At 39.8% G+C, this 26127-nt stretch overlaps 1 protein-coding gene across 2 annotated transcripts in view; it reads right to left on the bottom strand.

The window, feature by feature from the left end:
- Positions 1–26127, bottom strand: part of fer (fer (fps/fes related) tyrosine kinase) — a 128522-nt gene that overhangs the window by 86150 nt on the left and 16245 nt on the right. Inside the window, exons 2-4 of one of the 2 annotated variants that reach the window (XM_059969499.1) lie at positions 14460–14524; positions 2178–2460; positions 1680–1853 (exon numbers count right to left, since the gene is read on the bottom strand). In XM_059969499.1, the coding sequence (XP_059825482.1) occupies positions 1680–1853; positions 2178–2387 (384 nt within the window). In that variant the 5' untranslated portion in view covers positions 2388–2460; positions 14460–14524. The remainder of the gene's footprint in view (positions 1–1679; positions 1854–2177; positions 2461–14459; positions 14525–26127) is intronic. The other variant, XM_059969498.1, reaches the window with a different exon arrangement.

The raw sequence follows: 26127 nt of genomic DNA, 5'->3' as shown, positions 1-26127 counted from the left end.
GAGTTGCTGGAGCAGTGAGGCAGTGACTCTACTTACCGTGCCATTTTATTGTGACAGATGCAGAAACTTTTGTTCACAGTACTCTTAGCATAACAAAGCTGCTTTCCTGAGACCATGGTCAACATTAGATTGATAAAGAATATTTGGGTTCGGGAAGGGAAATGGAGATATACAGTATATAATGTTTTGCATCTCATAAGGGTGGGGTGCTCAGGTTAATTTACGAAAATGGAACTATTACAGATTAGCTAAGATTCTTGTTATTATTGGGAGTTATGTAATTGAAGCACAGGTCTTCTCCTATCCTTCCTCGATCTGACTCCATCATCACCAGAAAAATAATTCCTTTCTAAATAGTGGAAAACAGTTAGAATGCCAAAATCACAGTGCAAAAATTGTCTAAAGAGCTCAAAAGTGTCAAAAAAGTCACCAAATTTTGTAGACAAATTCATAAGGGACTTTCACAAAACAACAAATTTTGTGATAATCTGACTGATACTGGCATTTACCTGACAATGTAAAAGACTGCCCAGCTGCAACTTCTGTACAGAAAAAATCTGAATCTTGTCCAATTACAGTTTGCAAGGAAGTATTAACATAGAGCCTGACATGAATGAGAAATAAATGCCAAAGGGTAAGAAATAGATATGAAAATATCAGACATTCTGGTCCTCCAAGGAACATATTTTTAACTAAATTTAGGGATGAAACTTTTTTTTTACATAGCTTGGCTCTGCAAAGTCTTGACAAATAGCCAAAATTATTTTTGCCTGACAGTCATACTCTATATTTTTACTGACTGAAACAAAATTAACTGTTACAGACAAGGATCTGATGCATTTTCCCCATCACTCACTATTCACCAAGTGTTGCGAATCACAGAGAAACACACTTTAATTTTACAGTAGCTGAAATGTTTCGTACATTGCTTGAAGATGAAACTTAGAAATGCTTCAGACAAACTTATTGTTCAACAGTTGGGAAGAATGTGAAACCACATCCTTCCTGATTAGTTCAAATATAACTACAAGCTTGAAAGATATGGGTCTCAGATCACTGACTACTTGTTAAGCAGAAAGAAAAAAGGCATGCTGGTCTTTACTAAAAGAGAATTTGACTGCAAGAGATTAAGTTTCTTGCAGGGTCTTGGTAAAATCACAGCTGGAGTATGATGCACAGTTTTGATCATTTAATTCAAGAAAGTACGCACGTGTCAAAGAAGGAATGCAACAACGATTCACAAGACTGTTTCCCAGGATGGTAGGTGTCAGGCACAATGAAAGATTGAAATTACGTCTGTTACTAGCAAAGTACCCCAACTCAACTGCTAAATGGAAAATGGCTTAATAATACTGGGAATATAAGAACAAAATGGAAAAAAAAATCACATATACATCAAAATATGGGCTAGGATAGGGAAACTTCAGATGAATCTAATGATATCCTTTAATTTCACTCTTCATTATTGTCGAATAATGTTCCTCAATAACAAGCCACCAGAATGAAAAAGCAACCTGCTCCTGTACGTGTTATAATGCTGCACTAAACCACTCTCTAAAGGCATAACGTAAGTCCCACTGTCAATTAGAAAGAAGTAACTTAACAGTGGCACATGATAAAATGAATGCAAAGACTAAATATATATCTAAGAACAAACTCATATCTGCACTTTGAATTACCTTGCACATTTCAGCTTCTAAGTGTTGCTGCATACTCTGATAATTCTTTCTCACTTGCTGCTTATCTTTTATCATCATGGTCAATCTGTACAATGGTCCCACATTTAGGTCTTCTGCATGTGCCTTCATTATTTTGCTCAACTGTTCTGTTTGATGTACCACACAGGACCAAGACTATAAAGAAATAAAAAAAATACAGTCTCTCAAAAATGGCAGAGATGTGAGTAAAATATAATCAAAACACCTTATATTCCTTTGATTCCTTACCATTATGAAAAGTAAAATTACATTATGCACTTGCAGATCAAATATGAATACAATTTGTAACCAAAGAATTCAAGATATTTTTTAAATCATTAACAATTTATTTTGAAGCCTAACAATTAGCTAAAAACAAGCAGAAATATTAATTTAAAATCATTGATGGATTGCTGGAGGATGTGTGGTTAAGGGTTTGTGGCAGAGGATGGGAGGAAAAAATAACCATTGCCAATTCACCTTTGAGATATTGCTAACAAAATCCACTGGGGATGATGCTTCATGCTTTTCCACTTGCTGGCAAATGTTCTGTAGGAAGGATGCATACTCTTTGTCACTTTTAACTCTCAGAGACATCAGCCTTTTTAGTGTCTCCATTAACTTAAGCTCAGATTCTTGCAATTTTAGCAAAGCCTCATGAGAATTCTGAAGGTCACTTCCAAAGCCCATGTTGAATAAGGCACAACGATATCCAGCGTTTAGAGCAACTTTAACTTCTGTTGTTCAAAGCATATCCCCTCTCCTGAATAGCAAAAGAAAGAGTACTAGTTATTATTTTTGCTCCATTAAATTGCAAATGTTTGCTTACATTGAACAATGTGGATTGAACAAGGCATGCTTGATTGAATTCTATATAGTTAATAATTATAAGACAGAAGGCTATTTACTCCTAGATGGCTCTCAGCAAAGTAACCCCATTTGCCCCATCATTATTTCCCTGTACACTTGCACTTCGTTTTGTGGCAGCAGTACATAACAATATATAATATTTTTAAAAAATATATACAGTATATATGTGAGAGAGAGAGAGAGAGAGAGAGAGAGAGAGATAAAATAAATTAAATAAATAGTGCAAAAAGAGAGCAAAAGAAAATAGTGTTCATGGGTTCAACCTCCATTCAGAAATCCGACGGTGGAGGGGAAGAAACCCTGAACCATTGAGTGCGTGTCTTAAGCCTCCTGTACCTCCTCCTTGATGGTAGCAATGAGAAGAGGGCATGTCCTGGATGATGGGGGTTCCTTAATGATGTATGCCACTTGTGGCATCACCTTTTCAAAGTGTCCTCAATGTTGAGTAGGCTAGTACCCATGATGGAGTTGGATGAGTTTAAGACCTTCTGCAGCAGGTTTTGATCCTATGCAATGACCCCTCCAAACCAGATGGTGATGCAACCAATTAGAAGTTTGTGAGTAATCTTTGATAACATACCAATTTTCCTCAAATTCCTAATGAAATATAGCCGCTGTCATGCCTTCTTTATAATTGCATCAATGTTGGGCCCAGGATAGATCTCAGAGATGGTCATACACAGGAATTTGAAACCGCTGATCCTTTCCACTTCTGATCCTTTGATGAAGACTGGCATGTGTTCCCTTGACTTCCCTTTCCTGAAGTCAGCTTCTTGCTTGTATTGATGTTGAGTTCAAGGTTGTTGTTGCCACACCACTCAACACCACTATCTTGTTCTTGAAAGCTTAAGCAGTCTATTAACCTATCAACACATCTTTGAAATTAAGGTCACAACTGATCACCCATTGGAAATCCACATGTTACACAGTGGACGTGCAAACTCCACACAGGGAGCACTCAAGGACTGGATTAAGTTCTGGTTACTAGAGTTGCAATGTAGTTGCATCAACTTTTCTCTGCCATGCCTTGCTCTCATTGAAAAAATTGTTAACACTCTTTACATCTGATCCTAAAATGAGGACTGGCTCATGGACCTCTGGTTTCCCTCTCCTGAAATCTATAATTAGTCATTTGGTCTTGTTGACATTGAGTGAGAGGTTGTTGTTGCTGTGACATCACTGAACCACATTTTCAATTTCCCTCCTATATGCTGATTCATCACTACCTGAGATTTGGCCATGACAGTGGTGTCATCAGCAAACTTGAATATGGCATTGGAGTCGTGCTTAAGTAAGTAGAGCATGGTGCTAAGGACACAGCCTTGATGGAAATCTTTGAACTTTGACAGAAGCAGCTATAATAGCAATATTTTGGACAAACTGTGCAAATACAAAAAGAAAAAATATCTAATAACAATAATAAACTAAATTCAACGCACCAAAATGTCACCAACCCTAGCACAGAATTAGCAACAAACACAGAGATAATGAACTTTTGGTCTAATATCTTGTCAAACAGGGTGATACACAATCAAGAAGCAAGCTGGATTATGGAGGAAAAAGAACACACTCACACAGTTGAAGACAAGCAAACACCTGAAGTTACAATGGATATGCTAAAAGCAGTTATAAAAAAAATACTAACACCTGCAGAAGTACCAGCAATTATACTATTCATAATTATTGTTATAAAGAATTTACTCATTTTCATCTGTACCTATTAATACACATGAACAATTTTCTTTTAAGTCCTGAAGATTGCCTAAATTTTTGACAGAAAGTAAAACATATCTCTTACCTTAAGGAGAAAACACAAATGACCCATCAAAATATCGTCTTCTAACTTGTTCTCAAACTATATATGAAATTTTAACATCTTGCATTTTGTAACTAATCACCAGTTATTTAGATAATCACAATATACTTACAAAAGAGCAGAAAGGATGCTGAAAGTGTATGAACAGATGTAAAGAACAACTGATAACAGATTCTATAGTTCTAAATCAACTCCACAGCAAAAGCAAAAATACTTCATGCTGCTACATTGACTACCCATTATATATACTGCATATATAAAATATTAATAAGAATATGTATATATACTGCACCCAATACTTGTGAAATTCCTATAACATCTGATGAAGCATTGGCATACTATAATCACCTTATCCATTAACAACCAAAAGAAACATCATTATCAAAATAAACAGAGGCATTTATCAGGGCAACTCCCTAAGGCAAATAGTTTTGTCTAGATTTAAACCTGCTCTCTAATTTACTGAATCAGTCAAAAATAGGGTATCAAATCAGAAACAACCAAATAAACTTTACCTTGACATTTCTTCTATACATGGATGATTTGAAATTATACATCAGTCAAGCTAAAGCAATTAATTCAAATGGTAGAACTATTTTCCAAAAGATATAAACATAAACTTTGGACTAAATAAGTACAGAACATTAACTATAAAGAACGGTGCAACAGAGCAAGTAGAATATAAAACAAAGCAGCAGGATACAATTGATGGATGAATATGAAACATATTTGGGATATGTTTGAGATATCAACAAGCAAAGAAAAAAGATATACTTCGATAAAAGGATATTTTTCAACCGAACTTACTTTAAGGCTTAAGAAAATCTGCCAAATGGAGCTCAATAGTAAAAACATACAAACACCATAAGCATTTTCTCTCTACCCATATTAATGTTTTCTTTTGGCATAATATCTTAGTCTTTAACTGATCTGGAAAACTTACTAAGAAAAATAAGAACTGAAGTAACATATTCTTGAAAGAATTATGTATAGTCAAACACACTTTGATTAACACTACCTAGGACAGAGGACAGAAGGAGACAAGGATATACTTTCATCAACAAAAACAAGATTCAGTACTCCATATGAGCATATGCAATTCTGATCAGAAATACATACCACTGAACTTAGATGAAAGCACACACAGAAAAATGAAGAAATTATCACTATAGCAGAGAAAGTTACCCAATGGAAGAGCACGACCCTCCAGAGATGGCATCCATATGATCTGAGCAGACAAGATGTCAACAAAGACGTGTCGAATGCCTGTCTCAGAGTTGGAGACCTTTTCCCAGAAACAGAGGGGGTTCCTTGTGGCAATACAGGTGTTTAACACAAAAAAAATCAAAAAATGCATAATAGGCCAACAAATTCAAGATGTATGTAGAAAATGCCAAGGGAAACTCAAAACAATTCAACATGTTACAGGATCCTGTCACAGTTTAACTCAATCTGATTACTCACATATACATAATCAAGTGGCAAACATTATTCACCAAAATCTTGCTTCAAAACACAAAACTCATAAAAGATACCATACCTTACCATAAATACAACTCTGATTCTGTTTTAGAGTCAGAGACCTACAAATTATACCATGACCGATCCATTATTACAGATAGGACAATCCATAATAACCCAATGGATATAATATTACAAGATAAACAAGCAAGAACAACTTGTTTAATAGATATAGCCATTCCAAATGCACATACCATACAGAAAAAGATAAGCAAAAAACACCATAAACATGCTGAATAAAAGAGGAAATCGAAAGACTATGGAACATGTACAGGGTACACACTGCCCCAACAGTAATATCTCCAACTGGTATTACCCCAAAGTCACTATACATTAGCGTTAAACAATTAGGCTTACACAGCAGTATTTATGTAAATCTCCAGAAAATCACAATACTGAACACCACAAGGATAGTCCTAAAGTTCCTAGCAACTGAAAGATCAGTGTTTGGCTATGCCCATTGCTCAGGTTTTACCAGTTTGAGCTGAAGTAAAAATAAAGATACTACAACAACAACAACAACAACAACAATAATAATAATAATAAATAAATAGATAGATAGATAGATAAATAAGCAGCAACTATCAAGAGCATGAGATGAAGAATCCTTGAAAGTGAGTCCTTAAGTTGTGGGAACAGTTCAGTGATGTGGCAAGTGAAGTTGAGTGAAGTTATCCCCTCTGGTTCAAGAGTCTGAAGGTTGAAGAATAATAACTGTTCCTGACCCTGAGGTTCCTGTAGCTTCTTCCTCATGACAGCAGCAAGAAGAGAGCATTAACTCCATGATGATGGACGCTGCTTTCCTGCAGCAACACTTTGTGTAGATGTACTCAATGGTAGGGCAGGCTTTACCCACGATAGACTGGCTCGTATCCACTACTATTTGTAGAATTTTCTGTTCAAGGTCATTGATGTTTCCCTACCAGTAAACATAGTCTTCACTACACACCTATAGAGGCTTGTCAAAGTTTTAGAGGTCATATCGAATCTTCACAAACTTCTAAGAAAATAGAGGCGCCACTGTGCTTTCTTCATAAATGTACTTATGCACTGGGCCCAGGACAGGTCTCACAACATGATGACACCAAGAAATTTAAAACTTGCTGACCCTTTCCACCTCTGATCCTCTGATGAGAACTGGCTCATAAACCTTCAGTATACTCTTCTTAAAGCAGTGGTCCCCAACCACCATTGTCTTTATTGTCAGTAGCAAAGCATGTGCTACCGGGCCACAAGGAAATGATATGATTTGGCGATATGAGTCAGCTGTACCTTTCCTCATTCCCTATCACGCCCACTGTTGAACTTGAACGCACGCGAGGTCATCAGTCGGTCATTAACCTACAACTATTCGATGAGTAAAAAAAACAAACATTGCTTGAGAGTTTCTTTGGAAGAGGTAGTAGGGGACATAAAAGGCCTAATAATGATGATAACGCAGAGACAGCTGAGGCTGAGACTGCAAAAAAGATAGCTTCCTTCAACGGAAAATACGATGAGTTGTACATAAAATATGGCTTTAATGTGACCGGTGTCTTGCATGCTCCAAGCCCGCTATGTGTGATCTGTGGAGACAAGCTGTCTAATGAGGCAATGAAGTCCTCAAAACTGCTTTGGCACCTTGAGCCCAAGCACCCTGCACTTAAAGACAAACCCAATGAGTTTTTTGAGCAGAAAAAAACATAAGCAAGTGAGACAGAAGCAAGTGCTGAGAGCCACCGCCTCCACAAATGCTGCTGCTCTGAGAGCATCGTACTTAGTGGTTAGCCGTATTCTTAAGGTTAAGAAGCCTTTCACTGTTGGTGAAGAATTGATTCTGCCTGCTGCCAAGGACATGTGCCATGAACTGTTGGGAGAAGCTGCAGCTAACAAGATGGCACAAGTTTCTCTTTCAGCTACCACAGTTTCAGGGAGAATCGATGACATAGCGGAGGACACAGCTGTTGAAATGGATTAACGCATCACCATAGTATGCTATCCAGGCTGACAAGTCTAGCGATGTCAACAACAAGGCAATACTGCTAGTTTATGCACGATATACATTTCAAGACGATGTGCACGAGCTTATGTTGTGTGCACTGCTGCTGCCAACTGACACAACCGGGGCAGAACTCGTCAAGTCTTTTAATAACTACATGTCAGGTAAACTGGACTGGTCATTCTGTGTTGGAATATGCACAGATGGGGCTGCAGCTATGACTGGACGGCTGTCTGGTTTCACTACCCGAGTCAAAGAGGTTGCCCCTGAATGCCAGTCTACACACTGTGTCATACACAGGGAAATGCTGGCTAGCTGAAAAATGTCGCCTGATCTTCACAGCATATTGAGTGACGTTGTTGAAGTTATCAATCACATCAAAGCAAAAGCCCTTAACTCAGGTCTGTTCGAGCAGCTTTGCGAGGAAATGGAAGCAGAGCACAAACACCTTTTCTTACACACTAAAGTCAAGTGGCTATCAAAGGGGAGTCCTGGCCAGGGTTTTTGAGTTAAGAGAGCCACTACAGAGATTTCTTTCAGGAAAAAAGTCACCACTGGCAGCACACTTCAGTAATGAGGAGAGGATAGCAAAGCTCGCTTATCTGTGTGACATCTTCAACCTGCTCAAGGAACTCAATTTGTCACTTCAGGTGAGAATGACAACGGTCTTCAAGTTCGCAGATAAAGTGTCTGCTTTCAAAGCCAAACTGTAACTGTGGGGACAGCTCTCGTGACTACACCTCTCCCACACCTGAAACCACCATGGTGGGCTTCACAGCTGAACAGGTGAGAAGACAGCTGAAACAGCTCCACTCAAGCACGGCTGGAGGCCCGGATGGTGTCAGCCCCAGGGTGCTCAAAGCTTGTGTCCCCCACCTATGTGGAGTATACTTCACCATGTCTTCAACCTGAGCCTGAGTCTCCAGAGGGTTCCTGTGCTGTGGAAGACCTCCTGCCTCATTCCTGTACTGAAGACGCCGCGCCCCAGTGGCTCCAATGACCACAGACCAGTGGCATTGACCTCCCACATCATGAAGACCCTGGAGAGACTTGTTCTAGAGCAGCTCCGGCCTACGGTTAGGCCACACTTAGACCCCCTCCAGTTCGCCTATCAGCCCCAACTAGGAGTTGAGGATGCCATCGTCTACCTGCTGAACCGTGTCTATGTCCACCTGGACAAGCCGGCGAGCACCGTGAGGATCATGTCCTTTGACTTCCCCAGTGTATTCAACACCATCCGCCCTGCTCTGCTGGGTGAGAAGCTGACAGAGATGCAGGTGGATGCTTCCCTGGTGTCATGGATTATTGATTACCTGACCAGCAGACCACAGTACGTGCGCTTGCAACACTGTGAGTCAGACAGAATGGTCAGCAGCACTGGGGCTCCACAGGGGACTGTTCTGTCTCCCTTTCTCTTCACCATCTACACCTCGGACTTCAGCTACAACACAGAGTCTTGCCATCTTCAGAAGTTTTCTGATGACTCTGCCATAGTTGGATGCATCAGCAAGGGAGATGAGGCTCAGTACAGGGGGATGGTGGGAAACTTTGTCACATGGTGCGAGCAAAATCATCTGCAGCTTAATGTGAAAAAGACTAAGGAGCTGGTGGTGGACCTGAGGAGGGCTAAGGCACCGGTGACCCATGTTTCCATCCAAGGGGTCAGTGTGGACATGATGGAGGATTACAAATACCTGGGGATACAAATAGACAATAAACTGGACTGGTCAAAGAACACTGAGGCTGTCTACAAGAAGGATCAGAGCCATCTCTATTTCCTGAGGAGACCAAGGTGCTTTAACATCTGCCAGACGGTGCTGAGGATGTTCTACGAGGCTGTAGTGGCCAGTGCTATCATGTTTGCTGTTGTGTGCTGGGGCAGCAGGCTAAGGGTAGCAGACATCAACAGAATCCACAAACTTATTCTTAAGGTCAGTGATGTTGTGGGGGTGGAACTGGACTCTCTGACGGTGGTGTCTGAAAAGAGGATGCTGTTCAAGTTGTATGCCATCTTGGACAATGACTCTCATCCACTCCATAATGTTCTGGTTAGGCACAGGAGTACATTCAGCCAGAGACTCATTCCACCGAGATGTAACACTGAGCATCATAGGAAGTCATTCCTACCCGTGGCCATCAAACTCTACAACTCCTCCCTCGGAGTGTCAGAAACCCTGTGCCAGTAGGCTGGTCCTGGACTTATTTCCACTTGGCATGACTAACTTATTATTTAATTATTTATGGGTTTTATATTGCTGTATTTCTTCACTATTCTTGGTTGGTGCGGCTGTAACAAAACCCAATTTCCCTCGGGATCAATAAAGTATGTCTGTCTGCCTGTCTGTCAGCGAGTGAACAGGGGCATATTTGACATGTTCCCAACATTAGCTGAGACTTTGGGAGAGACTGAGGCTGCACTGTCATTCTCACAGCTGGTGCGTGATCACCTATATTCGCTGTCGACAGAATTCGAGCGTTACTTCCCAACCGCAAATGACCCAAGACGTGCAAAGGAATGGGTCCATGACCCATTTGTGAATGTCCCCAGTGAATCATCCATGTCAGCACAGGAAGAAGATCAACTCCTCAAGCTTGCAAATGACGGTGGGCTGAAAAGAATGTTTAACATAACACCTCTGCTGGCATTCTGGATCAAAGTCAAGGCTGAATATCCTGAGATAGCCAAGAAAACACTGAAAACATTGCTTCCATTCCCAACATCAAATCTCTGTGAAGAGGGGTTTTCTGCAATGAAACAAGCCTAGGGCTCCCACTGATTCAGCGATTTTGGTGTGTTGCAATAATTTTATATGTTCATGCAAGGAAAATATGCACTGTGTTTAATATTAAATTTGTTAGATAAACCCATTTAGAAATAAAATTGAGTTTATTAGCCACTTATAAGTGACTTATTTTATCACCTATATTCCGGTCATGATGAACACCCCTCTCCACCGTTGGCCAGCCTGCAAGAATATTGTCAAAATTAAACTGGTCCGCGGTGCAAAAAAGGATGGTGACCCCTGTCCTAAAGTCAATTATCAACTCCTTAGTCTAGCTGATATTGAGTAACAGGTTGTTACTCTTTTATTATGAAGGACCCTATGCACCCCTCATTCAAACTCTTCTCTGTAATGGCGGACTACGTCATGCCTTACTGTGACATCAAGACGAGAGGGACAGTAAATTGATATCCAGCTAGTTTGCAAGTTGCTTTGGGAAAATCTGCCATTGCGTCCAATGAGTCCAGCATAGACAAGGAAACTTCTTCCTCATTGCTAACTCTTGTCCTCCCTTGATTTGTGAATTCTCTGTATTGGACGAGACAGTGAAAGTAGCAATGTATTCTGACCAATTAATACAAAAAACTAGGTAATTGCAAAGGGTTCACAAACGTTTTCTTGCAACTGCAGCATACCCCTGCTATTTTAGATGCAGTGCTGCAGTCCAATGCTTTCACTATTCTGCACAAAGACAGGACAGCTCAGTGTTTTAAAGTTGGAGGAGCTGGAGTATGCTTTATGATTAACTCATTATGGTGGACAGACTTGGTGGTCGTGGCTCAGTCCTGCTCACCTGACCTGGGACATCTAGCAGTCAAATGTCATCCATTTTATCTGCCGAGGAAGTTTTCTGCCATCACCCAGGTAACGGAGTACATTCCGCCTCAGGCAAATGTCAAGCAGGCGCTGGAGGAGCTGAAAACTGAACAGCAGTAACAAAACAGCGCACCGTGATACCTTCCCTATCATTGCAGGAGATTTCAACCAGGCCAGTTCAAAAGAAATCTCTGAACAACTACCACCAACATATCACCTGTGGAACCAAAGGAACCAACATACTTAACCACTGTTATACCACCATCAAGAACATTTACCATGCCACCCCACGTCCATACCTTGGAGAATCCAATCACTTAGCTACACTTCTACTCCGAGCGTATAGGCAAAGACTAAAGACTGCAGCAACAGTGGTGAGGACCAAGGTGGTGTGATCAAATAACAAGGAGGAGCACTCAGAGGACTACTTTTGAGTCAGTGGACTGGACACTGTTCAGGGTTTCAACTTCAAATCTGAATGAACATCCCATAGTTGTCACTGATTTTATCAAGACCTATGTCAATAAGTGCATGCCTTCAAGAACATATTGGGCATACCCAAACCAAAGGCAATGGGTGAGATCTGAGGGCTAGATCTGTGACATTAAAGACCAGTCATCAAGAACTGTACAAGAATTCCAGGTACAACTTACAGAAGGCTATTTTAAGAGCAAATAAACCCCAATTCTGATTGAAGTTAGAGGCTGAATTGGACGTGTGTGAGCTCTGGCAGGGTTTGCAGACCATAATTCCTGCAAGGCAAAATCTAACATCATGAATGGAAAAATGCTTCACTCCTAGATGAGCTCAACACCTTTTATACATGCCTTGGAAAGGGAGAATTAAACTACACGTGCAAATCCCCACAGCATCTGGTGACCCTGTGATCTATGTGTCGGAGCTCAATATCAGAACATCTTTCAAGACGGTGTACCCTCGCAAGACATCAGGCCTTGATGGTATACCTGCTGAGGCATTGAAAACCTGTGCTAAACATCTGGCGGGAGTGTCAAGGACATCTTCAATCTCTCACTGCTGTAGTCAGAGGTTCCCATTTGCTTCAAAAGGGCAACAATCATACCATTGCCTGAGGACAGGGTGAGCTGCCTCAACAACTACCGTGAAGTGCTTTAAGAAGTTGGTCATGGCCAGAATAAACTCTAGCCTAAACAAGGACCCGGACCGGCTGCAATTTGCCTATTGCCACAATAGGTCTACAGCTGATGCAAACTCATTGGCTCTCCATTTGGCCTTGGATCACCTGGGCAATAGCAATAAACAATACATTCCTCATATGTGTATGTATATACACATACACACATATATAATATTTCTCACTATGATTTATTTTATACTATGTATCACAAAGTTCTGTTGCTGCGAAAGAAATTTCACAACATATGCCAGTGATATTAAACCTGATTCTGATTATTCTGATATTAAGATTGAGTTGTCCTAAGTTCACTAGAAAATTAAGCTAAGTGGGTGAACAGAGGCAGGCATTCAAACAGCTGGTTTATAAGACTCAGTAGGAATTTGACCCAATTAGAAAGAGGGGAATTCCATGAGAATGAGGTACAAACTGTGGTTAATAAAGGAGATCATGTTAAATTGAGAAAAGAAGCACAAAAAGTGGCAAGATATAGTTGACTTGGATGTTTCTTGGTCCAACAGAGAACAGAAAGGTCATAAGAACAAGGAAAACTGATTTTGAAGTAAAACTTGGAATATAATATCAAAACAAATGGCATGAATTTTTATGGATATGAAAATAAGAAAACGGCAATTAAAGTAGGTGTGGGATCTCTAGTTGAATTAATAATAGGAAACAAAGAAACAGCACTTTGTTAAACGAATACTTTGTATCAGTCTTACCATGGAGTACATTGCAAACATCCCTAAAATAACAAATAGGCTAATTTCACACAACTGAGAGGAACTTATAAAAATCACAGTCACAAGGAATACAATATTATAGAGAAACTCACAGGACCAAAGTCTAGGACAAATTATACTCAGGGATTTTAAAGGAAGTGACTGCAGAGACAATTAATCTATCATTTGAAAGTTTTCAAAACTGACTAAACTTTAGGAGAGTACAAGATTGGAAAAAAGCCAATAGTCTTAGAGAAAGACAATAGGCAGGGAACTATTGTCCAGCTAGTTTAACATCGATCCTTGGAAAAAACCTAGAGTCAATAATTAAACAGGAAATAAGTCATCATTTACTAAAGCTGAATAACCAAGTCTGGCCAACATGGTTTTATGGAAGATAAATCACTACTGACAAATTTTGTGATTTCTTTAATGATGTAACCAGGAGAATTAATAGAAGAAAACTGGTGGATATTGTACTTAGATTTCTAAAAGACATTTAACATTATGCCACATAAGAAGCTGGTGTATAAATTAAGAGCCAAAGTACTAGAGGAAGTAAATTAGCATGGATTGAAAACTAGCTCTGACTGAGAAACTAAAGTTTGAAACAAAATATTCTGCAGGGACTTAACTAGTGGAGTACTCCAGAGATCAGTTCTTGGCTTTCAATTGTTTACTATTCATATTAAATCATCTGGAGCGGACAAAATACAAGGCTTCCAAGGTTGCCAGATATGAAAATAGGTGGAAAGCAGGGTAAAAGAAACAAAGTTTTAGAATTAAAAGCAATTAGGAATAACTTTCAGCCTTCAGAAATGAGAAACTAATGCTATAATTGCTCCCTTATTTGGGTGAGAATACTTAAGTCCCATTGCCAGAAAACATAATTCATTATTAACAACACACACAAAAGGCTGGAAGAACTCAGCAGGGCAGGCAGCACCTAAGGAAAAGTGTACACAGTCAATGTTTCAGGCCAAAACCCTTCTTCAGGTCCTGGTAAATTAGCAACAAGTTCCTTACAGTTCCATGAAATAACCTTTAAATTTATTGGGAAGTTGCTGATGAGTTCCTGTTTTAATAAAACCAGAGCTACTTACAGGGCTTGCCCAATGTTAGGTGAACTTTGGCCTAGTATAGTATCAGTTGAATAGATAACGCAGAACTGTAAATGAACAAAGTTAATTAATAGACTTTAAAAGAGATCATCTGCAAACAGATTTTAATAAACTTGCCTCACACAACATTAAGATATTTCACCAAGCGAATGTTCTTGGAACATGCTCAGCAAGCTGGTTAAACAAGGACCATGGCTGTGATTTGGACAAGTTTCTAATTGAGTTACCTGTGAACAGCGTCAGGCTATTTGAAATATCAAGCAGCATAACTAAATTTGCTCCCATCTACAAGTCAGTCATACATAATCTTTCTATTAGTTTAAATAGATAGCTTTCAGAGGCAAGAAATGTGGTAGATTTGTGTTTCTTTTATTACAATTTGGTCATGGAAATTATGAATACAATATCCTTACTTGAAAATACAGTGGATTCTGGTTAATTGGGACACACTAGGGCCAGTACATCTTGGCTGAATTAAGTGGCTGCCGCAATTAGCCGAGGTATCATGGAAAGTTAAAAATGTAAAAAAAATTAAAACCACCAATTATCTGAGTAACATATTATGCATTTAAGTGAAATCCAGAACAAATTAGAACATTACCAATACTACTATAATACTATAAAACTGTGTATTCATTCTTAGCTATCAGTGTAATTCATCCAGTGTACACTGACCTGTTCTTTTGATTGGCTGTACATGAGTAAAATCAGTGCAGACATCTACTGCAGATGTCTACAATGCTATCGACAACTACATCCTCCAAATCCTCATTTTTATTGTAACATTCAATATTATTGTTGATACCTTGAAATTCTTCATGGTTCCTAACTTGTTGAAGTAGTGAGATCGTTTCATTTTCACTGTCAAGCATTTCTGGCATTTCCAAGCCTAAGTGCTTGAAACTGCAGTAAGCAAAACAATTCTGAATTGTCTTACCGCTATCAGCATCAAAAATCATTGCTTTTTGAACAGACATATATGCAATTGACACTATTAAAATTTGTTCACTCTTGGCATGGTGTAGTGTCTAACAGACACATGAGTGCATATGAACTAATGTTAGTCAGAAACTGTTCAGCAATTGAAGGAACTCTCGGCTATTTTCTCAATTATTTTTCTTTCAAAGTTGTCCCAAATAAGCAGCCAATTAACCAATGGCAAAATTAACCTGAATCCACTGTATTTAGATTTATCTTCTTTACCTTACCCAAAAAGCTTCCTATAAACTGTGAAAATTATATGGCCCTTTCATTTCCCACAGAATTTTCTGAGGAATCTGTAACACTGCCCAAAATAACTTTGGTTCTATTGCGAGACATCCTTCCAGTAATCTATAAACAATGACCTACAACTGTTAATGCATCAATGTTTGATTTTCAGAACTTTAAAATCAACCAGATGAACATGTTTTGGAATTATTACATGAATTATTTTTCCAGAAACAAGACACTACTAGCATAGCAAAATGCAATACAATTAATGGTGGTTTTGTTTGTTTTTTAAGAAAATGACAAAAATGAACTATGCTTATGTTCTGAGGAAAAGGCCAAGCCATGGATGTCCTGATTGGCAAGACCACTCCTATATGAACAAAATTAGGCCAATCGGTCCATTGAGTCCATCAATCACTTAAACATGGCCAATTTTTTCTTCAACTCCATTGTCCCACCATCTCCTTGGAACCCCTAAACCATTTACAAATCAGTAACATACCAGTTTCTACCTTAAATTCACCTCCACTTGGCCTCCATAGCCCTCTATGGCAATAAATTTGATAAATTCACCACCCTCTTGCTGAAGAAATTTCTCTGTATTTCAGTTACAAAGGGAGATCCCTCTTGCCTGAGTAAGTGCCCAAGAATCCTAGATTCTCATGCTAATGGAAACCACCTTTCCACATCCATTTCATCCACACCTTTCTGTAAATAATGGTTTCAATGAGATCCTTCCTCCAATCCTGAATTAAAGTATAGGTCCAGAAACAGCAAATGCCTCAATATTTTAATGAAATATTGGAATCATTGCCAAGAAGTTGTCTTACTTAGCCTTCCAAGTTATACTCTGGAATAAAATCCCAAACTCAAAATGTTAACTATTTCCTTTGTAATTAGGAGAAGCTAATTAAATTTCAAGAACTAGCAGGAGGCCTACGATTAACATTTTGAACTCGGCAATGATACCATTTTCCAATTTCTCTAGATCTATAAATTGTTCCTGTGGATTTGGGGATTATAAAGGTGTCCACATTATTTGAACAAGGAGGGAGAGAGAAAAAAAGAATTACTAACCGATTGACCGAATGTCATTGGTTGGGAAAATAGTGGTATCTATCAAGAGGAATACCACAAACCACAAAATAATAACAGGACTAAACAAAGTCAATCTATTTGTATGGAGGGGGAAAATCATATCCAACTAATCTTCTGGAGCTCTTTGACTGCCACAAATAGAAAAGGGGAAAAACAGTAGAAGTGCCATACTTGGATTTTTGGAAGTACTTTGGTGAGGCCCTGTAGGGGAGTAGCAAAGTTAGGGCTTATGGAATTGAGGGGAACATAGTGACATAGACTGAAGATTAGTTATTGGACAGAATGCAAAGAGTCACAACAAACAGTTCCTTTTCAGATTGGCAGGGTGCAATGAATAAGTACCACAAGGATTGGTGCTCAAACACCAGCAATTCACAATCTACATCAATTCTTCAGCAGCAGCTACACAATGTAATATTTTCAAGTTCACAATGATTAAAAACAAAATTAATTGTGATTATAATTACAAAGTTGGGTATGATAAAGAAGCTTGAAGGTGATATATACGAAGAGTGAGTCGGAGAGAGATTGGTGGATGGAACATGGAAAAATGTCATTCACTTCAGTTCACATAAAAGCAGAATCTTTATAAAATGGCAAGAGACTGAATAGTGTTGCTATTCAAAGGAACCTTTGTGTGTTTGTTCTAAAGCCCAATATTCAACAAGTGATTGGGAAAGCAAATGGTTTACTGGCCTTTCTTATTACAGGATTTAATTATAAGACTAAGGAAATCATTGCAATTGTACAGAGTCTTGATGTTACCATATCTGGAGAGTTATGCAGAGTTTTTGCTTCCTTATGTAAGAATGGATTTGTTTGTCACAGAGGAACTGCCGTGAAGATTCACTCTATTGGTTCCATATATGGGAAACTTGGCATACAAGGAGTGGTCATGTAAACAGTGATTGTACTCTCCAAAGTTAAAAAAATGAGGGGAAATCTCACTGAAATTTACAATTTTTATTTTAAAAGATCTTGACAGTCCTGCATTGAAAATTGTTCTACCAATTGGGAGAAGACATTGAAGAAGGAGATGACAAATAAAAAATACTTTACTAAGAGGGCAGCAGACATGAGCAATTTTCTGGCCTGGACCAGTGTGGAAAGCAAGTCATTACTTTAATTCAAAAAAGAGATCAATTGATTTTTGGGGATTAAAGGAACCAACAGATCTGGGGATAATGGTAGAAAAATGATTCAGAAGGAGAAATTCAGCAGTGATCTTGATGAAATGCAATGTAGTCTCAAAAAACTGCATGATCAATGCCTGCTCCTATTTCATAGGCTGTGTTGGAAAACCTGGTGGGAACTTCAGGACTCACAGTACTAGGTTTAGGAACAGTTGTTATCTCTCAACTATCAGTCTCCTGAGCCAAAGGGGATAACTTAATTGCCCCACTATTGAAACATTTCCACAACCAATGGACTCACTTTCAAGGACTCATCAACTCATATTCTCAATATTTATTATTTATTTATTTATTATTACTTTTTTCCTTTTGCTCAATATATTTTCTTTTACGCACTGATTGAATGCCCAAGTTGATGCAGTCCTTCACTGATGGTGTGATTGTTATTAGTTAAAAGTGTCCAAAGCAGAGTCAGGTAGAGCAGCTATTTAGCAGTGTGACTGCCTGTGGGAGGAAGCTGTTTAGTAGCCTTGTGGTTTTAGTTTTGATGCTCCTGTAACGTTTACCTAATGGCAGAAGAACAAACAGTTCAAGAGGGTGTGAGGGGTCTTTAATGATGTACCGTGTCTTCTGGAGGCATCGACTCTGAAAGGAGTCTTGGACAGAAGGTAGGGAGACCCCAATAACCTTCTCTGCTCCCCTAACCACCCTCTGCAAGGCTTTTTTGTTGGCAGCACTGCAGCTGGAGTACCAGGTTGTGATGCCAAAGGTCAGCACACTCTCAACCATGCCTCTGCAGAATGTAACCATAACCATAAAACAATCACAGCACGGAAACAGGCCATCTCGGCCCTCCTAGTCTGTGCCGAACTCGTATTCTCATCTAGTCCCACCTAGCACTTAGCCCATAACCCTCCACTCCTTTCCTGTCCATATACCTATCCAATTTTACCTTAAATGACACAACTGAACTGGCCTCTACTACTTCTACAGGAAGCTCATTCCACACAGCTATCACTCTTTGAGTAAAGAAATACCCCCTCGTGTTTCCCTTAAACTTCTGCCCCCTAACTCTCAAATCATGTCCTCTCGTTTGAATCTCCCCTACTCTTAATGGAAACAGCCTATTCATGTCAACTCTATCTATCCCTCTCAAAATTTTAAATACCTCGATCAAATCCCCCCTCAGCCTTCTACGCTCCAATGAATAGAGACCTAACTTGTTCAACCTTTCTCTGTAACTTAAGTGCTGAAACCCAGGTAACATCCTAGTAAATCGTCTCTGCACTCTCTCTAATTTATTGATATCTTTCCTATAATTCGGTGACCAGAACTGCACACAATATTCCAAATTTGGCCTTACCAATGCCTTGTACAATTTTAACATTACATCCCAACTTCTGTACTCAATGCTTTGATTTATAAAGGCCAGCGCTCCAAAAGCCTTCTTCACTACCCTATCTACATGAGACTCCACCTTCAGGGAACTATGCACTGTTATTCCTAGATCTCTCTGTTCCTCTGCATTCCTCAATGCCCTACCATTTACCCTGTATGTTCTATTTGGATTATTCCTGCCAAAATGTAGAACCTCACACTTCTCAGCATTAAACTCCATCTGCCAACGTTCAGCCCATTCTTCTAACCGGCATAAATCTCCCTGCAAGCTTTGAAAACCCACCTCATTATCCACAACACCTCCTACCTTAGTATCATCGGCATACTTACTAATTCAATTTACCACCCCATCATCCAGATCATTTATGTATATTACAAACAACATTGGGCCCAAAACAGATCCCTGAGGCACCCCACTAGTCACTGGCCTCCATCCCATAAACAATTATCCACCACTACTCTCTGGCATCTCCAATCTAGCTACTGTTGAATCCATTTTATTACTCCAGCATTAATACCTAACGACTGAACCTTCTTAACTAACTTTCCATGTGGAACTTTGTCAAAGGCTTTGCTGAAGTCCATATAGACTACATCCACTGCCTTACCCTCATCAACATTCCTCGTAACTTCTTCAAAAAATTCAATAAGGTTTGTCAAACATGACCTTCCACGCACAAATCCATGCTGGCTACTCCTAATGTAGTTTAGATGTTAGTGGGGAGTGATGCTTGTTTAAGCTTCCTCAGAAAGTGGAATCTCTGCTGGGCTCGTTTCATAATCCCAATGGTGTTCCTGGACCAGGTGAGATTGTCCAAGATCTGCATCCCAAGGAATTTGATGTTTTCCACTCTCTCCACTAAGGAGCCACTGATGCTGAGGGGTGTGTGCTCAGGCTGAGACTGTCTGAAATTGACAATCACCTCCTTGGTTTTGGTGACATTAAGCATCAAGTTGTTGTCACTGCACCAGCTCCCTAGGTGTTTGACCTCCTCCCTGTATGTTGTTTCATCATTTTTGCTGATGAGCCCCACCACTGTGGTATCATCAGCAAATTTAATGATCAGGTTCTCCTTGAATCTGGCTGCACAGTCATGTGTTAGCAGTGTAAACAGCAATGGGCAAAGCATACAGCCTTGTGGGGATCCAGTGCTCAGTGTGATGGAGTCAGAGATGTTCCTGCCAACACGGACTGACTGTGGTCTCTCTGTCAAGAAATCCAGAAATCCAGAATCCAGCGACACATGGCAGTGTTAAGGCCAAGCAGCGACAGTTTCTCCACTAGTCTCTGCGGGATGATGGTACTGAACACTGAACTGAAATCAATGTACAGGATTCTGGGATAAGTGTCTTTGTTGTCCAAGTGAGAGAGAACTGTGTGCATTGTGGTGGATATTGCGTCCTCCGTAGAGTGATCTGGCCGATAAGCAAACTGTAGAGGATCCAGCGATGAGGGGAAGCTGGCTGTGATATGAGGCTTGACAAGCCATTCAAAACATTTCATCACTATGGGGTCAGGGCAACGGGACGGTAATCATTCAGACAGGCTACAACTGATTCCTTTGCTACAGGGATGATTGTGGAGGTTTTGAAGCATCTGGGGACAGTGGCTTGACTAAGGGAGATGTTGAAAATGTCTGTCAGGACATCTGCTAATACATCAGCACATTCCTTGAGCACACATCCAGGGATGTTGTCAGGACCTCCCGCTTTTCCTGGGTTAACCCTGGCAAGGGTCCTCCGTGTTTGCTCTGAATCAATGATTGGAGCCGGCTGGTCAGATGGTAAGAAGGGTCTGGCTCTCCCCCTTGCTGTAGTGTTTGATGCTTCGAAGCATGCAAAGAATTTGTTAAGCCTGTTAGGAAGAGAGGCATCGCTGTCATCAGTTTTCTGCCTGATCTTGTAGTCTGTCAGAGCTTTAATTCCCTGCCAAATTCCGTCTGGTGTCACCTGTGTTACAGATGTATCCATGTATTTTGTCCACGTAGACCTTTTTCGTTTTCCTGATCCCTAGTGAAAGTGCAGACCTGGCTGAGCGAAGCGTACTCCTGCCCCCTGATCTGTAGGCTGTGTCACGGGCCTTCAGTAGTGAACGCACCTCTGTTGTCATCCATGGCTTTTTATAACCATGTGCAGTGAAGGTTTTCATCACAGTGACATCCTCTGTGCATTTGGCTGTGTAGCTGATTACTGCCTCTGCATACTCCTCAATGTCTAAAAGGTCATCATAGGAGGCTGCTGTTTTGAATATGTCCCAGTCTGTGTGCAAAAACCAGTCTTGTAATGCTGATGCTGCTCCTTTTGGCCAGACCCTTATCTCTCTTTTCTCTGCTCTCACATGTTTAAGCAGTGGTTTATATGCTGGATAACATGATAGATATGTGGTTAGAGTGGCCAAGATGGGGGCGGAGGGCTGCTTTGTATGCCTGTGGTGTGTTTGTATAAACCAAGTCCAGTGTTGTCTTCCCTGGTTTTGAAATCCACATATTGCAGGAATTTGGGGAACACAGTCTTTAAGCTGGTGTGGTTTAAGTCCCCAGCAATCACCACAAAGCTGTCGGGATGTGTAGTCAGTAGCTCACTGATGGCTTCATGTAGGCCTCCCAGTGCTTCGTTAGCATTAGCCTCAGCTACGTAAACAGCTGCCACAAGCATGATGGTGAATTCCCTCGGCAGATAGAATGGCCAGCACTTCACAATGAGAAATTCAGCCAGCGGTGAGCAGTGTTTAGCAGCTACTGTAGTGTTCACACACCAGTCTTTGTTTATATAAATACACAGACCTCCTCCTCGGCTCTGGCTGGAACTAGCTGCCTCTCTGTCCGCACGATGTCATTCCCTCTAGCTGTATCGCCGCGTCCAGTATGTTGTTATGGAGCCAGGATTCCGTTAAGACATACCCACAGCAGTCTTTAAGTTTCTTGCGTGTTTCTCTCAGCAGACGCAGCTCATCCAGCTTGTTGTCGATGGAGTGGACATTTGAAAGCAGGAGGGACGGTATCACTGGCCTGGTGGGGTTAGCTTTTAGCCTAGCATGGATGCCAGCCCTCTTACCCCTCCTCTGTCTTCTCTCACAGCGCATTTGTTTTCTCCTCCCTCGGGAAGCAACCGGCTTGGTAGCGGATAGTAGTCCGTAACGGTGTAAACTGTCCATGTCACACCAGAACTCGTCAGTTTTTCCAACATAGTATGCCCTGATGTTAACGAGCATATTCCAACTGTATGTTATGCGTCTAGAACAAACAGAACAACACTAGATACACTTATCGCTCCATGAGGTGCTGTTGCGTCCATGTGTGCCACCATCTTTTTGGAAGACAAAAAACAGGAATTGTGGATTCATTGAGTGCGCCCAAAAGAAAATGAATCTTAGTATTGTATTTGGGACATATATGTACCTGGATAATAAATTTACTTTGAAATTTGAGAGATACTTCAAACTGATGTCTCTTCTTAATCGGAAGAAATCCAGCATCGTTATCAGCTCTGAGCTCACAGAAACTACTTGAACACTTCTAAAGTCCAGAGAAGTCTCATCATAAGTGGTCTTTGTGGAAGAGTTGCTGCCAAAAAGCCATTCCTCTGAAGTGTAAACAAAGCCAAGAGACTCATCTATGCACAAAAACACAAGGACTGGTGTGCTAAACATGGTACCAAGTGCTCTGGACTGACGAGTCAAAATTTGATATTTTTGGCTCAAATGGGAGGCAGTTTGTCTGTAGAAGAACTGGAGAGTGCTTACACAGATGAATGTCTGCAGTCAACAGTTAAGAACGGCAGAGGTTCCCTGTAAATTTGGGGCTGCATTTCTGCAAAATGGAGTTGGTGATCTGGTCAGAATTAATAGAAACCTCAATGCTGAGAAGTACATGTAGATTCCCATCCATCACTCAATACCATCATGGTACTGAGTGATCAGTCCCAACTTCATTCTGTAGCAGGACAATGACTGCAAACACATGGCCAAGGTCATAAAGAACTATCTTCAGTAAAAAGAAGATTAACAGATGGTATGGCCTCCACAGAGCCGTGATTTCAACATCATCGAGACTGTCTGGGATTACCTGGAGAGACAGAAACAAGCGAGACAGCCAGAGTCTGCAGAACTGTGGCAAGTTCTCCAAGATGCTTGGAACAAGCTACCAATCGATTTTCTTATAAAACTGTATGACAGTATACTAAGAGAATTGATGCAATCTTAAAGGCAAAGGATGGTCACACCAAATATTGACGTGATTTAGTGTTTTTTTACTGTCTACTGCTATTTATAGTAACATTTCGATATTTTAAAACTTTTCCTTATTCTGAAACCATCTTTGCTTTATAGAATTTTTTTTACATGTGCCTTAGGCTTTTACACAATACTGGAAATGCTAGCACAAGGTAGGCACATCAGCACCACTGCTTTCTTAGAAGTTTGCATTGATTTAGCATATCATCTAAAACTCTGACAAACTTCTGTAGATTCACATTGGCGAGTATCCCTTACTGGTAACATCATGGACCAGTATGGAAATAACAATGCCCAGGAATAGAAACGTTTACAAAACGTGGTGGATACATCCCAGTCCATCACAAGCAAATCCTCCGCATCATTGAGCACACTTACAAGGAGTGCTGACACAAGGAAGCAGCGTTCATCATCAAGGCTCCCCATCATCCAAGCCATATTTTCTTCTCACTACCACCATCAGGCAAGAGGTATGGGAGCCTTTGGTCCCATAAAACCAGGTTTAGGAACAGTTATTACCCTACAACCATAAGATTTCTGAAGCAGCATGGTTCACTCACTTCAATGCTGAACTGACTCCACAACTATAGACTAACTTTCAAGGACTCTACAATTCATGTTCTCAGTATTATTTACTTTCTCTATTATTTGCATGATTTGTCTCTTACACATTGGTTTGTTTGTAAGTCTTAATGTATCTATTTTCCATAAGTATTGTACTCCTTTATTTCCCTCTTTAGGCCAACAAGAAAATGAATCTCAGTATATGGTGACATATGCGTACTTTGATAATATATTTACTTTGAACTTTGAACCTCAACTCTGCATTTCAGAAAACATGCAGTAACCTTTCACCCTTTGCAGTTGTATTCTGTAACTGCAAATTGTCCAAATGTAGGTCTTCTCTGGGTGTTCCAGTTCCCTCTCACATTCTAAAGATACACGGTTGAGATTTTTGAGTTGTGGACAAGCTATGTTGGTGCCAGAAGCACGGGAACACTTGTGGGCTTCCCTGCACAATTCTCACTGATTTGATAGAAATGACACATTTCACTGTAAGCTTCAATATACATGTGACAAATAAAGCTAATCTCTTTAAGACTTTATATTCAGTAACAGGTTATAAGATGACCCATTTTAACTAGCCTCAAACTAATCTTTCTCTATCTTCAGTTTTCTGTTATCTGAGTGTACCCTTTTTTTAAAATAAGTTTATGTACACACAGATTACTGCTTTCCTGTTCAGTAGTTCCTTAGTTTTTAGTTTAAAAGCCATTGTTCAACACACCCTGATCCAATCTTCCATCTCCAAAAACTACTCCCATATTTCATTATACAATTTCAATGCAAAAGGTGCAAAGCTTCTTCTTTCACTTCACTTCCTGTCACCCAGTGAGCTAAATTATCCAAGTGAAACAGTGATAAACTTGCTCTTAATTGAGTGTGCTGCACTGGTATTCACAGACATGGTCTTCTTTACACCGGATCCAACAAATCACAAATTGGGTGAATTCATCTACAGTAAATTCAGTCCTCAGGAATGACCCTGAGATTCTGCTTACCTGCCCTTTAAAATTCCCCTTCCTACTCTGACCAATTTATTGGTGGCCTCCTTATCTGTTATAAGAAATGTTTCCTATCAGAATCAGGTTTCATATCACCAGCACGTGACGTGAAATTTGTTAACTTAGCAACAGCAGTTCAATGCAATACATAATCTAGCATAGAGAAAGAGAAAAAATAAATAAAATAAAACATAATAATATAGCAAATCAATTACATATATTGAATAGATTTTTTTAAATGTGCAATAAATAAAAACATTGTTATCTTTCTTAATAACTTGCCATATATGAAAATGTGTTTATACACAACACCCACAAAATAGTGGTCTTGTAATAGCCTGATTCCACTAAACAAACTACATTCTGACCATCAAGTTTCATAGCGAGATCCTGGAAAATGTGAACCAGTTTCTACATCTCAGAAACTGCCTTTCAGTGAACATAAAAAGTACTGTTAAAACTTACCATCATCTTCTACACCGTATCACTAAGGAAAAGGGTGTGCAAGGATCAAGACTTCAAACAGCTACAAGATTTATTCCCACTAGAATGCTGACCTTATACTTACAGTATATCATTTAGACTACCTACACCAGATCCCTCATGCTACTGGGAAGATGCAACTACTGTCTCTACAAAGCCCTCCAACATCCATTGTTAGGATAAACAGAGCAATGCCAGTGTCTTCTTCCAGGCTAATATCCTGAATATTGAGACTATTTATGTATAATCCTTTGCCACGCCAATTAAATGCATGAAAAAAACCTCCCAAGTTGGGACAGTTTCTTCTGAGCTCAGACATGGGAATAAATCATGAGAGGAACATGTATATTTCAAAGACAAAGGATAAGAACTAATGTAAAAAATCATTGTATTTCAGTCAGAGGGATGAATCTATGGAACAGTTGTAGTAGAAATTTAAAAACATGCACTACACTTAAGTTCAAAAATTATTTTAAAATTATTTAATGAACAAATATAAAGTACATGATTTAAAATTAATGGGTAATGTA

The sequence above is a fragment of the Hypanus sabinus genome, chromosome 5 (genome assembly GCF_030144855.1).
Source record: "Hypanus sabinus isolate sHypSab1 chromosome 5, sHypSab1.hap1, whole genome shotgun sequence".
NCBI lineage: Eukaryota > Metazoa > Chordata > Chondrichthyes > Myliobatiformes > Dasyatidae > Hypanus > Hypanus sabinus.
The sequence above is the reverse complement of the archived record's forward strand: the minus strand, read 5'-3'. Positions and strand labels throughout refer to the sequence as shown.